At 38.5% G+C, this 18,006-nt stretch overlaps 1 protein-coding gene across 1 annotated transcript in view; it reads left to right on the forward strand.

Annotated features, from left to right (window-relative positions):
* The window catches only part of SRPX2 (sushi repeat containing protein X-linked 2), a 151,083-nt gene that overhangs the window by 87,769 nt on the left and 45,308 nt on the right, over positions 1-18,006 (forward strand). The window contains exons 6-7 of the mRNA XM_053692235.1: positions 8,607-8,733; positions 15,753-15,874. Coding sequence (XP_053548210.1) covers positions 8,607-8,733; positions 15,753-15,874 — 249 coding nt within the window. The remainder of the gene's footprint in view (positions 1-8,606; positions 8,734-15,752; positions 15,875-18,006) is intronic.

The following is an 18,006-nucleotide window of genomic DNA, read 5'->3' on the forward strand; positions in this document are numbered from 1 at the left end:
GCACTAATCACAGCATATGCTGTGAGCCTCACACACAGGCTGAAAGCCAGGCAAATGCAAATAAAAATACAAAGAAAAAAAAAAAATGACTGAAGTTATAGCCCTAAAAAGGGCTTTTTGGGGTGCTGTCCTTGCAGCAGAGATGAGATAAGTCCTTCAGGACTGTAGTGGACACTAAATACACTAGCCTAGCTATCTATTTCCCAATAATGTCAGCAGCAGCAACACAAAAGGTCTTCTCACTAAGAAAGCAAGATCGTAATGAGTCTAAAATGGCTGCTGCCAAGAAGCTGGGAGGGTCTGTGAGGGAGTGTCTGATGCTGATTGGCTCTAATGTGTCAGAAGGCTGTGACATACAGGGTCAAAGTTTCCTCAATGATGACACATAGGGGGCGGATCGAACATCGCATATGTTCACCCGTAGCGGCGAACGCAAACAAGCTAAGTTCGCGGTGAACTGTTCGCGGGCGAACAGTTTGGGACATCACTAATTGTTACAATAGCATATGTTCACATTTCTAAAGTGAACATTTTATAAGTGAGGCTGCGAGGCACTAATAAAAGAATTATACAAGAATTGAACAAGGGTTGGACAAGGGGCAAGACACAAGGCAAGTACATTTTTAATATTGTGTTTTTTGTATCACATTGTTTCCTTATGCAAGTGCTGCTGTAATACTGTGTCTTATGTGTTTAATTGGTTCCCACTTTTGGAAAAATGCTCAATATCTTTATATTCCTTTTTGCTACCTCTTGTCTTTATAACCAACTAGTTTATTCAATTACTCCTTCCCCCTCAACACCTGCACTGTTCATTAGCCCATCTCTCTTAAACTCACCTTACTTTTGTACTCATGAACTTTATCTATTCCTAAACACTCTCCCCGCCGCTGCACCTCACCTCAAAAACAGTCTCATTACTGCAAATCTGTATCTCATCTCATGTCACTCTCCCTCTGCTGGTGACATCTCCCCTAATCCTGGGCCCCAACCACTGCCTAGCAGTGCACATCCATGTTTACCGTTCCATAGACTCAGAAAACAAAACTCTGGTAACCTTACTCACATTCCTTTTGCATCTAAAGCCACTACCCCTTTCACTTGTGCACTCTGGAACTCTCTCTCTGTTTGCAACAAGCTCACTTCTATACATGACCTATTTATCTCCTGCTCCCTTAATCTTCTGGCCCTAACAGAAACCTAGCTCTCTCCCCTAGACACAGCATCCACTGCTGCTCTGTCACATGGGGGTTTCCACTTCATCTATACTCCTAGGTCTGATAATAGACAAGGAGATGGTGTAGGTGTTTTACTTTCCTCTCGTTGCACCTTCCAACAAATACATCCGATCTCTTCACTGACATTTTCCTCATTCTAAACCCACATGATTAGCTTATTCTCTCCCCTCTCTATACGTGTTGCAGTCATATACCGACCCCCTGGCTCCTCAACTCAATTTCTAGATCACTTGACTGCCTGGCTACCTTATTTTCTCTCCTCAGACACCCCTTGGCAATTTCAACATCCCTCTTGACAATACCACTGCCTCCTCTGCAAAACAACTTCTGCAACTCACTTCCTCTTTCAGTTTGTCACAATGGACTGACTCTCCCACTCACAAAGATGGTCACTCCCTTGACCTGATCTTTAGCTTTCAATGCACTATTTCAAACTTCACAAACTCTCCTTTTCCTTTTTCTGACCACCATCTCCTCACTTGCAACATCTCATCCCTCCCTACAACTCTCCCTCCTTCTACTCCTCACACCAAACTTTACAGAAGCATTATGTCATTAGATCAGCAACAGCTTGCCAATTCCCTCGAACCTCTCCTCTCATCCATCTCCTCCTTCTCCTGCCCTGACCAATCTATCTGCCACTATAATTCCACCCTTACATCGGTCCTTGACAATCTGGCCCCTCTTACCATTGCTCGGATATCGCACACTTATCCTTAGCCATGGCATACTCCTCTGACACGGTATCTATGCAGATGTTCCCATACTACTGAGTGGCACTGGAGAAAATCTCAGAGTTCAGCTGATTTCTTTCATTACAAGTTCATTTTGAATTCCTACTATTCTGCCCTTAATCTCTATAAGCAACATTACTTCTCTACTCTTATCTCTAATCTTTCTTCAAACCCAAAACGTCTGTTCTCCACTTTCAATATTCTTCTCCGCCCACCCCCACCACCTAATACAACTTCTCTGTCAGCTCAAGACTTTGCCAGCCACTTTAATAACAAAATCGACTCCATCAGAAACTAAATCAGCTCTCAACATACATTCTCTCACCCCCTCAAACGCTCGCAATCAACCACAACCCACATAGCCATAAATTTAGCTCCTGCTCCCCTGTTACTGAGGAAGAAGTTTTGACACTTATACTGAGCTCGCACCTCACTACCTATCCTCTTGACCCTATCCCCTCACAGCTGCTCCCCTCCCTCTCTTCTACCCTTACCCCTATACTCACACACATTTTCAAACTCTCCCTCAGCACCGGTATATTTTCCTCATCTCTAAAACATGGACTGGTTACACAAATCCTCAAAAAAACCTTCTCTTTATCCAACCTCCCCTTCCAACTACCGCCCTATTCCCCTTTATTACCTCTTGCCTCCAAGCTTCTCGAAAAGCTAGTATATGCACGCCTATCCCATTTCCTTACATTAAACTTCCTCCCCGGCCCACTGCAATCTGGATTTTGTCCCCATCACTCCACAGAGACAGCAATCATTAAGGTTACCAATGACCTACTTATAGCAAAATCAAAAGGCCACTTCTCTCTGCTTATATTCCTTGATCTGTCCGCAGCCTTTGATACTGTTGACCACCCTCTTTTGCTTCAAACCCTCCAATCCTTCGGCATTTGTGACACAGCCCTCTCGTGGTTCTCTTCCTACCTGTCAAACCTTACCTTTAGTGTAGCCTTCTCTGGGGCCTCCTCTGCCCGTCATCACTTTCTGTTGGGGTACCGCAAGGCTCTGTACTCGGTCCCCTTCTCTTCTCAATCTACACATCATCATTAGGTTCCCTAATAAAGTCCCACAGGTTCCAATATCATTTGTATGCAGACGACACCCAAATCTACTTCTTTGCACCAGATCTATCTCCTTTCTTGCTAACCCGTGTCACTAACTGTCTTTCTCACATCTCTTTCTGGATGTCCTCTCACTACCTCAAGCTAAATCTCTCCAAATCTGAGCTCCTTATTTTCCCTCCTTCTACCAAAATCTCTACCCCCAATCTCTCTATAACTGTCGACAACTCCATCATTACCCCTACCCCGCATGCCCGATGTCTTGGGGTCACACTTGACTCTAATCTTTCTTTCACTCCTCACATTCAGTCCTTGGCTAAATCCTGCTGCTTCCGCCTTAAAAACATCTCTAAAATTAGACATTTGCTTACACAAGACACAACTAAGATTTGAATCCACTCTCTCATCCTTTTCCACCTCGATTACTGCAACTCTGTCCTCTTTGGTCTCCCCAGCTGCCGCCTAGCTCCTTTACAATCCATAATGAATGCCTCTGCCAGGCTCATCTTCCTTACACGTCGCTCTTCATCTGCTGCACCTCTCTGCCAATCCTTCACTGGCTTCCTCTTGCCTCCAGGATTAAACACAAAATTCTCACTCTGACATACAAAGCTCTCAACTGCACTGCTCCCCCCATATGTCAGAACTTGTCTCAAGATACTCTCCCTCCTGTCTCCTTCACTTTGCTTGTGACCTTCTACTCTCCTCCTCTCTTGTTACCTCCTCACACTCCCGCTTACAGGACTTCTCCAGACTGGCTCACATCTTGTGGAACTCTCTGCCTCGCTTCACAAGACTCTCCCCTAGTTTTGAAAACTTCAAGCGCTCCCTAAAGACTCTACTGTTCAGGGATGCATACAACCTACACTAAACTTTCTTTATACCATTTCCTCTCCTCCATTGTTATCCCCTTGAACCCCCTTAGCATGTAAGCCTAAGAGCCATGCTGTTTGTAGATCACCTTCTTTAGAGCTGACTACAACAATGCGACTCTTGGCAGGGCCCTCTACCCGTCTGATCCCTATAAATGTTTCCTTGTATTCCGCCTATGTTTATAGTGCTGCAGAATCTGTTGGCGCTCTACAAATAACCGATAATAATAATAATAATAATAAAAATCAGCATCCATTAATAGATGTGGTAGAAAAGATTAGAAAAAGGAAAGGTGATGCAATTGTTGTAAGACATTTAGGGGTCAATTTATCGATGCCCCGTGTTTCCGGCTGCTCCATAACCTGATCACCTGCTTTGAGGCGGCGGACAGAAATCAACCCCATTGATCGGGTTGATTGACAACCCCTGCTAGCGGCTGATTGGCCGCAAATCTGCAGGGGGCGGCATTGCACCAGCAGTTCACAAGAAATGCTGGTGCAATGATAAATGCCGACAGCGTATGCTGTCGGCATTTATCGATGTGCAGCAGACATGATACGTTACATCGTATCATGTCTGCTCGCACATTAATAAATTGACCGCATAGGGGAGAGCTAAATTATCGCACACATGCAAACTAGCAAATTTGCCCGTGGCTGGTTATTGCTACTGCGAGTTTGCGGTAGCTGTTAGCGCTTATAAAATTAAAGGGACATTAAACCCAAAACATCTCTTTCATGATTCAGACAGAGCATACCATTTTAAACAACATTCCAATTTACTTCTATTATCTAATTTGCTTCACTCTTTAGATAGCCTTTGTTAAAGAAATAGCAATGCAAATGGGTGAGCCAATCACATGAGGCAAATATGTGCAGCCACCAATCAGAAGCTACTGAGCATATCTAGATATGCTTTTCAGGAAGGCATATCAAGAGAATGAAGCAATTTAGATAACAGAAGTAAATTAGAAAGTTGTTTAAAATTGTATCTTGAAAGAAAAAATTGGGGTTTAATGTCCCTTATAATTTTATAAATCTGCCACAAATGCCCCCAAAATACTGTCTAGTGTAGTTCATTAAAAAATAAAGATAGCAGAATCTTTATTTTTTAGTAAAAGTACTGCACTAGGCAGTATTTTCGGGTTAAAGTTGGTGGGAGTGGGGTGTTAGCAAAAAAAACGGCACTGAAAAGTGCCTTTACATTGCGGTCAGTGGGAACTGTGTGTTCACAGTAAATATATATGTATATGCTTATAACACATATTAACACATAAATATATATGTATATCAGCATATACATATATATTTACAAATGCTGCCTCTGGAAACGCGTCTTCGCATTCGGATTTCTGTGAATTTGTAACATCAGCGCACTATATCGTTCGCTGATAATACACAGTGGAGTGCTGATATCGCATTGATTAAATCAATATCAATTGTCACAAAAAAATCAGTAATAACTCAAGAGAAAATAATTTGATTTCATTCGCCTAGATTACGAGTTTGGCGTTAGCCTTAAAAAGCAGCGTTGAGAGGTCCCAACGCTGCTTTTTAACGCCCACTGGTATTACGAGTCAGGCAGGAAAGGGTCTACCGCTCACTTTTCTTCCGCGACTTTTGGCTACCGCAAATCCCCTTACGTCAATTGCGTATCCTATCTTTTTAATGGGATTTGCCTAACGCCGGTATTACGAGTCTTGGAAGAAGTGAGCGGTAGACCTTCTCCTGTCAAGACTCCTACCGCATTTAAAAGTCAGTAGTTAAGAGTTTTATGGGCTAACGCCGGAACATAAAGCTCTTAACTACAGTGCTACAAAGTACACTAACACCCATAAACTACCTATTAACCCCTAAACCGAGGCCCCCCCACATCGCAAACACTATAATAATTTTTTTTTAACCCCTAATCTGACAACCGGACATCGCCGCCACCTACATTATACTTATTAACCCCTAATCTGCCGCCCCCAACGTCGCCGCAACCTAACTACACTTATTAACCCCTAATCTGCCGACCGGATATCGCCGCCACTTTAATAAATGTATTAACCCCTAAACCGCTGCACTCCCACCTCGCAAATTTTACAGTCAACTTTGTATTTATTTTAACTAGGTACAATAGTTATTAAATCGTTATTAACTATTTAATAACTACCTAGTTAAAATAAATACAAAATTACCTGTAAAATAAATCCTAACCTAAGTTACAATTACACCTAACACTACTCTATAAATAAATAAATGAACTAAATTAAATTAAACTAATTACAATTAAATGAAATAAACTAAATTAGGAAAAAAAAAACCCACTAAATTACAGAAAATAAAAAAAAATTACAAGAATTTTAAACTAATTACACCTAATCTAATCCCCCTAATAAAATAGGAAAGCCCCCCAAAATAATAAAATTCCCTACCCTATACTAAATTACAAATAGCCCTTAAAAGGGCCTTTTGCGGGGCATTGCCCCAAAGTAATCAGCTCTTTTACCTGTAAAAAAAATACAATACCCTCCCAACATTACAACCCACCACCCACATACCCCTAGTCTAAAACCCACCCAATCCCCCCTTAAAAAAACCTAACACTAACCCCCTGAAGATCTCCCTACCTTGAGCCATCTTCACCCAGCCAGGCACAAGTGGACCTCCAGACCGGCAGAAGGATTCTATCAGCCAATCGGAATTAAGGTAGGAAAAATCAGATTGGCTGATGCTATCAGCCAATCGGATTGAAGATTGGATCAGCCAATAGAATGCGAGGTCAATTCTATTGGCTGATCCAATCAGCCAATCGGATTGAACTTTTTCCTACCTTAATTCCGATTGGCTGATAGAATCCTATCAGCCAATCAGAATTCGAGGGACGCCATCTTGGATGACGTCATTTAAAGGAACCTTCATTCTTCGTTAGGACTTTGATTGAAGAGGAAGGCTCCGCGTCGGCTGGATAGAAGATGGCTCCGCTCCACTCCAGAAGGATGAAGATAGAAGCTGCCGCCTGGATGAAGCCTTCTGCTGGTCTGGATGTCCTCTTCTGCCCCGATCAGATGAAAACTTCTGCCGGTCTGGAGGTCCACTTGTGCCCGGCTGGATGAAGACGGCTCAAGGTAGGGTGATCTTCAGGGGGTTAGTGTTAGGTTTTTTTAAGGGGGGATTGGGTGGGTTTTAGAGTAGGGGCATGTGGATGGTGGGTTGTAATGTTGTGGGGGTATTGTATTTTTTTTTTTACAGGTAAAAGAGCTCATTACTTTGAGGCAATGCCCAGCAAAAGGCCCTTTTAAGGGCTATTTGTAATTTAGGATAGGGTAGGGAATTTTATTATTTTGGGGGGCTTTTTTATTTTATTAGGGGGATTAGATTTGGTGTAATTCGTTTAAAATTCTTGTAATTCTTTTTTATTTTCTGTAATTTAGTTTATTTCATTTAATTGTAATTAGTTTAATTTAATTTAGTTAATTTATTTATTTATAGAGTAGTGTTAGGTGTAATTGTAACTTAGGTTTGGATTTATTTTACAGGTAATTTTGTCTTTATTTTAGCTAGGTAGTTATTAAATAGTTAATAACTATTTAATAACTATTGTGCCTAGTTAAAATAAATACGAAGTTGACGGTAAAATAAATATAAATCCTAAAATAGCTACAATGTAACTATTAGTTATATTGTAGCTATATTAGGGTTTATTTTATCGGTAAGTATTTAGTTTTAAATAGGAATAATTTATTTAATTGTATTAAATTTATTTCCTTTAATTTAAATTATATTTAAGTTGGGGGGGTTAGACTTAGGGTTAGACTTAGGTTTAGGGGTTAATAAATTTATTATAGTAGCGGCGACATTGGGGTCAGCAGATTAGGGGTTAATAAATGTAGATAGGTGTTGGCGATGTTAGGGACGGCAGATTAGGGGTTAATAAAATGTAACTAGTGTTTGCGAGGCGGGAGTGCGGTGGTTTAGGGGTTAATACATTTACTAAAGTGGCGGCGATGTCCGGTTGGCAGATTAGGGGTTAATATGTGTAGTTAGGTTGCGGCGACGTTGGGGGCGGCAGATTAGGGGTTAATAAATATAATGTAGGGTTTGGCGATGTTAGGGGCAGCAGATTAGGGGTTCATTAGTATAATGTAGGTGGTGGCGGTGTCCGGAGCGGCAGATTAGGGGTTAGTAGTATAATGCAGGTGTCGGCGATGTCGGGGGCAGCAGATTAGGGGTTAATAAGTGTAAGATTAGGGGTGTTTAGACTCAGGGTTCATGTTAGGGTGTTAGGTGCAGACATATTTTTTCTTTCCCCATAGGAAACAATGGGGCTGCATTAGGAGCTGAACGCTTTCTTTTTTGCAGGTGTTAGACTTTTTTTCACCCAGCTCGGCCCCATTGTTTCCTCTGGGGAAATCGTGCACGAGCACGTTTAGCCAGCTCACTGCTGACTTAAGCAACGCTGGTATCAAGGTGAGATGTGGAGCTAAATTTTGCTCAACGCTCACTTTACTGAGGCTAACGCCGGCTTAAAGAAAACTCGTAATACCAGCGTTGTCTTAAGTGAGCGGTAAGGAAAAAAGGCTCGTTAGCACCGCACAGCCGTACCGAACAAACTCATGATCTAGCCAATTGTTAATAAAATTATTAATGTTCAGTATAAAAGTTGATCTTGGTGAACTGTCCCTTCATATTATATTTCATCAGATGTGGATCCTCCTAAGATTCAGTGCCCTACCTCTCGGGTCAAAGTGGCTGAGCCAGAGAAATTAACTGCCATGGTGTATTGGGGCAACCCACAGGTGAAGGATTCAGCAGATGGCGTTATCACAAGGTGAGATTAAGGGCAAAATTTATCAAGCCCTGAAAAATTGTGCCTAAAAAGTCACTATTATTTTCACAATAGTTTGCAATGTGTGAAGTCAAAAATGTTGCCAGTATTTATCAAAATTCTAGAGACATTTTTGGGGCAAAACTTTTTTGCGTTGTCAAGCGAATGGCTGATCCTAGTTTTGTTGCGAAAATGTCATTTTCACTTTATTTTAATTTTAGACACCGGTAAATGGTTTATGTGATTGTTTAAAAGAATGTTATTTCTTTTATATTAAAGTTATTTTTATTTTGCCCCTTCTTTGGCTCTCTTTCATTAAGGAAGGTTGCCCGTTTTTTGGAGCTCATCTTCGTTCTTTTTAATACACTTATTTCAATTGCGCTTAAATTATTTTACGTTTTATAATATATTTATTATTATTCAGGATCTGCGCCTTGTTGTGGACAATTTCTAACCCTAGATACAGCAAGAAAAATACATATTTCCATTTTCCCTCCAGACAAACAACAATATGGCTCTTTATTTTTCACTCCTCGCAACCTACAAATTGGCGAGATTAAAAGCAGTAAATATTGCATGCACCACTTTTCATAAATATATGAGAACTGCGAATATATACGGGCATTTTAAAATGCCAGTAGAGATTAATACAAGAATTAGGCATTTCCAGACAACTTATTCGCATATACTAAAGACTTGCGAATGGTTATGAGTAAATTTGTTCGCACATATGAAAAGTTGCGACTTTATTGGAGCATAACCTTTCATAAATATGGTGATATCATTTGTGAGGGTCTTTTTGACGACAAATGTGAGAATTTTCTTATTCTCACTTTGATAAATCTTGCCCACAATGTATCATTCTTTATGAGATATTTTAATTTGCAGGAAAGTACAATTTAGGAAGAACTGAAGTATTGGTGGCATGTTTGAGTGGCCAGTTATTTAGTGGAACAAAAAGCAAATGTAAAGGTTTATTCTACAGGTCACATTAAAATAGGTATATTTTAATCTGATATAGCAAGAGCCATTTATACAAAAAAAACAGATTTTTTTCCCATTCTTTTTTTTAACTCTTTCACCTTCGTGATTCACGTGACCATTTTCTTCCTTATTTTTTATTTAAATGGCAAAGGGTTAAAAAATGAAATATTAGATATTTCAACCTTGATTACAAAACAATACGTTGCTATTCCAGATTTTACATTACAATATAAAATATTTAACCCCTTAGCTGTTTTGGAGAAGTGGCTCACATTTAAGCGCCATGAAGGCCATTTTTCAGTGAGAAACCCACATATACTATATCGTTATTTTTAGCAAACTCAGCATGTACAAGCTCAACAATAAAATGTGTGAAAAATTTATATTTTCATTAAAATTAAATGGACACTGAACCCAAATTATTTTGTTCATGATTCAGATAGAGCATGCAATTTTAAGCAATTTTCTAATTTACTCCTATTATCATTTTTTCTTCATTCTCTTGATATCTTTAGTTGAAAATCATGAATGTAAATCTTAGCAGCCAGCCAATTTTAGGTTCAGTACCATGGATAGAGCTTGCTTATTGGAGGCTGACATTTGCCCACCAATAAGGAAGCCTAACCCAGGTTCTCAACCAAAAATGGGTTGGCTCCTATGCATCACATTTCTGCTTTTTAAATAAAGATAGCAAGAGAACGATGAAAAATGTATAATAGGAGTAAATTAGAAAGTTGTTTAAAATTGCATGCTTTATCTGAATCATTAAAGAAAAAATCTGGGTTCATTGTCCCTTTAAGGTTGTAAATAAATGTGTGTGTGTTTTTTTTAATCTAAGCACTTTAGTGAAAAGAAGAAGGGTTATCCTCTTATAAATAAGGGTCAAATAAATAGACATTTTTTCACATCAGGTGATCGCAAGCCATTTGTTTACCTATATATATATATATATATATATTATATATATATATATATATATATATATATATATATATATATATATATATATATATATATATATATATTATATATATACAGTGGAACCCTTTGCAGTTAAAGTTTGTGAAATGCTAGGATTTACAATCGGAACAAATAAAGGGGACTTTTATTCATGAAGTATAAAATACTTTATGCTGAAAGCCCCTTTATTTGTTGGAAGTGTTCGCCACACTGAGCTCCTCTGTTAGCCCACAGCCAAACACTATTTTGCAGGGAGGTGACATTTTTACCTCTTAGCAAACAGCCGTGCGGGCCACCCGGCGCCAAGCCAGATAGCCCGCACAGCTATTGGCTTAGAGGTGGATATATATATATATATATATATTTCTGCAATGTGAAGAACATTGGAATGTGAAATATTCATATTTTCATGTCGTGTGATCGGGTTTGCGAGTGAGTTGGGTGTTTTTTGCTCCATGGGGGAATAGGTTATTCTAAGTTTTGTTTTTTTTGCGCTCTTCACTTTCAACTTGATACGAGTGCAACCCGACGCGCACAAAAAGCTTACTTCTAGCACAGTTAACGCTCGACTTGTACTCTGGCCCTTAATGTTTTGCTGGGACAGAACATTGAAAATGGCCCCTTCATAATATAGTTTGTCATATGGCCTTTATGAAGTATGGGACAGTAAATATTAGGGGCTCTCCTTCTTTGTTATTCCCTTTTTTCCCATTTTCTTTAAATGTTTATTTTGTGTACCTTGTGAATCCACCCCAGATTATTGCATTTAGGTAACTGTCATTAGTTGTTTTATTAACACATTATTTCCTAATCGTTGTCAGATTTGCACTTTTTTACTGAAGGTTCACTTTAATAAACTTCCTATTTGACTTCTATTATCAAATTGTGCACAGTATTTTTATGCACACGCTTTTTGTGGTACCAGAGACTACTGAGCATGTGCAGAAGTTTATTGCTTTTGCATATGGGAGTCTGCGATTTGCTGATGGCTGTCACATGATACATGAAATGGAAAATAATTTCACATTTTATAAACTAAACATTTGTGTATTTGAAATTTAGAGTTCTATTTCATAATCTTTTTATGATGTATTTGTTTATTATATAATTCTTCTGTTTTATTGGCCTTTTAAGTAAAACATGTTTAATTGTAAACAGACACTGATACTACAGTATGTGCTATGCACTTGCCAGTACTCTATTGGTGGAAAAGCACACACCTTTACAAGCCTGACAAGAACATCTTGGTTTATTTAAAACATGCAGTAACTGTCATTTTTAGAAGAAACAAAGAAAAAAAATGACTACATTTTCACTTTAAATGTGTGAAAGCTTAAAGGGACGTAAAACCAATTTTTTTCTTTCATGATTTTGATAAAGCATACAATTTTAATAAACTTTCCAATTTAATTAACTTTTGTTGAAAAACATACCTAGGTAGGCTCGAGTGCTGGGAGCTGGCTGGATATATACCTCTTCTTATTGGCTAACCGGGTATGTTTAGCTAGCTCCCAGCAGTGCATTGTTGCTCCTTCATCAAAGGATACCAAGACAATGAAGCAAAATTTCACAATGCACAAAACAATAGACATGTTCCTTTAGGATACAATATACAATTAAAATGAAATGCAGTGCTATATCGAGCCGCTCACAGGCTATCTACATTTAGAGCCAAACGGAGACAATTCATATGTGCTGACGGAGGGATGTCACAGTATACGTGATATAAACATTCTTAGCCCCACTGCTATATAATTCAACTTTAGCGTCTCATTAATTGTTTGGAGGGATTTCAATATTACACGTTACTAATATTGGTATCACTGGTTGGAGATATGTATGTACCCAAATACATCTGTTTGAGCTAGCTATAGTACTAAAGTGTCTATACTCTTATATTATTGTTGCGCCTTTGTGTGCAGTTTTACACCGTAGGTTATATTGCATTCTTTATTATACTGTATCTTTACCCTATGGGGAATAGTATGTAGGGTTCAACCATAGCCATGCATTAATAGTTATACCCCTCTACTTATGTAGTTGCTTCAGCAGTACAGTTAGTATACTGAATTTATTTATGTACATATATAGTTTGGAAGATAACCGTACACACGACATAAGCTAAACTTATGTATAATGACTGGGTATTGTTTATGTTCTATCTGTACATCCATACCTATTCTAACCGGTACGTATGATCTTCTCATAATGTGTCTTTATATAGTTTAAAGGCTGGCTAGTTACACCAACTAATCCTATGACTTAGAAGCAGTGAGGGGATGATTAGCGTGAAGTTCCACTCGTTTTAGGGTATTTCCTAACTGCAGTGATCCCTGCTGCCTCCGGTTTCAAATTCTAACATACTACAGCACACATTGCTCTGATAACTTATGGGGGCTAACACCGTACTAGGCTTTTTATTTTCTAGACAGCTAGATCTTCTAAATGGTTCCTGTCCTCACAGGCTCATGTAGAGACTTTAGAATCTCACCCAATTAGCAATTATAGCTAGGCGACAGACACCTGATATAGTCTGTCTTGTATTAGTCCACAATGACGTGTTTTTGCTAGCTCACCACTATATACAATTAATGTATTTAATGCTCTTTGTTCCCATAACGGTTTATAGGGTCACATTATGCCTCTGAGACTTGTATAATTCTTCTTGTACAATGGGTCTATTTAGGGTATCTATCTTTGTTAAGTAGTTTTTAAATGTCAGTTAGACGGATGATAGAGCCTTATATTTTTATTTAAAATGTTCTTCATTGTTTACATTTAGTTTGGTTATATGCAACGTTATTATATAATTATTAGTTGAGCACCAGTGTATTCTACTTTATTAAGAGCTTTATTCACCTTTAGAGGCACTGCTATATTTCACAGCTGAACAGCAAGCCTGATCCGGAACATGGTTTATATTGAGATATCCTGAAATAAGATTATATGATACCCTTTCCCATATACATTTTTATGACGCAGGGTCATGGTCTGGGACTATTGCTGTCATGATGTTCAGTTTTCACAGGTTAATCTCTTAGTCCATAGTATAGTCTCAGTAGGTCAATACAAAATTGAGTTCTAAGGAATACAAAATGTGCACCCAATATGTATACACTGTGAGTTTACTGCAATTTTTAGATGCTGTGTAGCTCACATGTAAAGAGCTTTAATACTAATGTATGCAAACATAATGGGGACTACTTTTATGTTAATAATGTCACTTGCAAAACACTTCAATAACTGATTAGCTGCCCAGTTTTGTCCTCTTCCCCACAGAAGCAGAAAGGGGTCATTTATGTTTTATATCTCTTACCTTCCCCCATATATAATACTTAAGCCCTCAGAAGGACCAAGAGGGATTCATCTCGTTTGAATGGGGATAACCCTTCAATATATATATTACACACTAGGGGAATTATTTTTGCAAACTAAAACTACTGCATTCCACTCTCTTATTATATCCACATTCTGTATTTTATGTGCCCTTATCGGTTTGTACAGGTCCAAAGAAGACCATTTATATTAGTGAGGATCCTTTCTAGTTTCCTATTCTATTCTTGGGGTACAAGAGTGACTCAAGTCAGTTTAAGAGGTGTTGCATTAATATAAACCCCTGCATAATATTTAGCTACGATGTATTATATTATATGTTTGTCAATATATATGTATGCCTATTTTTCTGATATTATCCTAGACACTCTGAGAATGGGAGTTGACTAGAATTCTTAGCATAATCAATGTTCATTGGAGTTTAATGTTTTTCAATATGTTCTTGTGATCTTTCTCCTTTTATACTTACTATTTATCTCTCAATAAGCTCATATAGCAGCCCCCTGATGCCTTTAGCTCATTTATTGTCGCCATATAGGAGGTTTACCCAAGATTAACTTAAATAAGATGCATTTCTTAGAAGACCATATGGGAATTTTATGTATGATACTCATCCAAACAAGTTAATGCAATCTGTCTACCTCCTCCTCCACAAGATACCTTATGCTGATTTGATCATATTGCATATAGCCCTCTATAAGGTGCTAGATCTACATATCAGCGGCCTAGACTATAGAGTATAGGTACTTTAGAAATTCAATAATAGATACAACAATATGCGGATCGTTAGCTAATTTGTAAGCGAGGAGATCTCTATCTTTGTCCAACACAAATATTATATATTAAACATTAGTACTAAAATAATATTATTTTATAAGAAGGCGCCTCAGTCTCTTACCTACTCAGGCAACATTTGCTTGGGTATAAGCTATATATCCTAATATTTTATATAGTCCTAGAGCTATTCTTGTTACTAAATAATTAGAGGTTGTGGTTTATATGCCATGCATCCCTGGATTTCGGATTATTTACCCTACAACCTAAGATGATATTAATGGGATAGTTTACTCTTCCCCTACTACCCTGAACTTTAAGAGGTTTTTACTTGACGAATATTATTTTGTGTCAATCTAAGCTCTACATGATATATTAGATCTAAGCCTATGTATCACTTAATTCCTAGCTTACTGGAACTTCAGGAATATACTTCAGGTAATCCTAACACACTACCTTTCTCAGAAGTAGCCAGATTTTTTTTTTCTCTTCTCTCCCTCACACTAAATGGCTCCGCCCCCCCCCCTTTCCCCTTTATATCTATAGCGGATCTTTGCCCGCTGACTCCCCCCCCTTAAATATATTCAGAAGGTCCAGGAGTGGCCTCCCTAGAGACTACCATATATGTTTCATTTACATAACTATATGACCCACGTGTGGTCAGCTCAGTAGTCTCTTCAACAAGCTATTACTGTTACAAAATGGAGGATTCATAAGCTCAGGACACCTATTGTCTCAATCACTAATCACAATATAACTTGTTCATGTATTTTATTTGTTTTTGTGTCTAATTTGTAACACATGTGACTGTTACCATAAGTTGTAATGTTTGAAAATCCTCAATAAAAAAAATTTATTTAAAAAAAAAAAAAAAAATTAAATGCAGTGCAAAAGTTACAGTTTGCAACCGTATGTCATTGAAGCAATTCTTATGGTTTTACAAGTTATTTTTGGTTCTATTTGATTTCCAGAGTTCGTCTGCGTGGGCCGGAACCAGGATCCGACTTTCCAGAGGGAGAACATGTGATCCGATACACTGCACATGACAGAGCACACAACAGGGCAAGCTGTAAATTTATAGTGAAAGTAATAGGTAAGAATTGGGTTAGGGTACTCAGTATAGCAACTCAAGTGTTTTTTGTTTTCTTTTTTATATTCAATATCAAATGTATTATAATTAATATGGTGATAGGCCTATTGTATTTAAAAAAAAAATGTAATAATGATTATAAAAGCTAAAATAGTAAAACTTAGTTAAAGGAACATGAAACCCCAATTTCTCTTGTTAAGTGTATCCAGTCCACGAATCATCCATTACTTATGGGATATTCTCCTTCCCAACAGGAAGTTGCAAGAGGATCACCCACAGCAGAGCTGCTATATAGCTCCTCCCCCAACTGCCATACCCTGTCATTCTCTTGCAACCCTCAACATAGATGGAGGTCGTGGGAGGACTGTGGTGTTTTATACTTAGTTTATTTCTTCAATCAAAAGTTTGTTATTTTTAAATGGCACCGGAGTGTGCTGTTTTTTCTCAGGCAGTATTTGGAAGAAGAATCTGCCTGCGTTTCCTATGATCTTAGCAGAAGTAACTAAGATCCACTTGCTGTTCTCACACATTCTGAGGAGTGAGGTAACTTCAGACAGGGAATGGCGTGCAGGTTTTCCTGCAAATAAGGTATGTGCAGTAAAATATTTATAAGGAATGGAATTGACTAAGAAAATGCTGCTGATACCGAAGTAATGTCAGTGGAGGCTCCTCCATATGTGCACTGTCGCACGTGAACCCCCAGGGGGCAGAGGAGGGGGGGGGGAAATGAGCGGGGAAAAAAAAAATTAGAAAAAAAAAATTATGAAAAATTTTAATTTTATTTTTTATTTATATTATTTAATATTATATTTATTACTGCTGCTGCTTTACTGGCACTTAGCTATAGTATAGCCTGCCCTACCCTATCTAAATCATCACTCAGACCCACTCAGAGTCAGTTCAGTAAACAGAACAGACAGACACAACTTTTATTATCATCAGGCTCAGGCAGGAGGCAGGAGCTAGGACCGGGTGGACTACTCAGTGTGTGCTGACGTCCGTGACGTCACACCACACACCACACCACGGCGCTCGTCGTACTGCCTGAGCCCTGAGGCTGACTGATGCTGATTGACAGACAGTAAGGGCAGGCTGAGGCTCCAGTCCCCACCCCCCACTCGCACGTGCGGTAAGGAGCTCTATATGCCTGCACAGTGATCGCAATGTATTCACTGTGCAGGCGTAGCTCCTCCCCAGCCGTCATGCCTATAGAGGCATAATCGCACAGGCTGAACTGTGCGGTCGTTTCAGCCTGTGCTCTGTCTCCTCCCCCAGCCTACTGATCCGGACTTTGACTCTCTGTGATAGGCTCTGGCTCACACGTGATGGCCCCCACGAGGCTCCTCCCGGCTCAACGGCGCGAAAATCTTTGTGGAGATAGCCGTTGAGCTGAGAGGAGTGTTTTGCATAGAGCTCTGTCTCACTGTGCAAAAATTGTTTAAAATTAACAAAACGATTTATTTTTTGCTGCCTGCTGGCAGCCATCAACATCAACAACAGTCAATATTTGCTTTTGCTGCTGCTGTCAGTGTGCAAATAGCCAGGAGGCTAATAGACAGATAGACTATAGTTAGAACTTAAAGTTAGCCATTATAATTATTCATTACATTAGGCTTAGGCTAGCTTAGCTTAGCAAATTAGTTTAGAACTGCTACTAGATTCACAGTCAGTCACTAGTCTAGTAGTATTCTGAATTTCTAGTATTCTATTCTATATAGAACTTGAAGATAGTTAATTTATACTAGTAATATATTATATTAGTTCAGTAAGTTTGTGGGCAGATATTTTAATGATTTTTGCTGCAGGCCTGCAGTTTTTTATATAGAGTAACAGTGAGTTGTGTCTTGAACTACTAGTGTTTAAAAAAAAAAAAAACTTTTTTTTTCAACTTGTAATTTAAACAACAGATACAGTCTGAGTCTGAGATTGCTTTTTAGATAGAGTAACTTGAGTTGAGTCTAAGTTGAACTTGAATTAGTGTTAAAAAAAAACATATTTATTTTTCTACTTGTAAATTAATTTAAACAACAGATACAGTCTGAGTCTGAGATTGCTTTTTAAATAGAGTAACTTGAGTTGAGTCTTGAACTTGAACTAGTGTTTAAAAAAAAACATATTTATTTTTCTACTTGTAA

The sequence above is a fragment of the Bombina bombina genome, chromosome 1 (genome assembly GCF_027579735.1).
Source record: "Bombina bombina isolate aBomBom1 chromosome 1, aBomBom1.pri, whole genome shotgun sequence".
Lineage (NCBI taxonomy): Eukaryota > Metazoa > Chordata > Amphibia > Anura > Bombinatoridae > Bombina > Bombina bombina.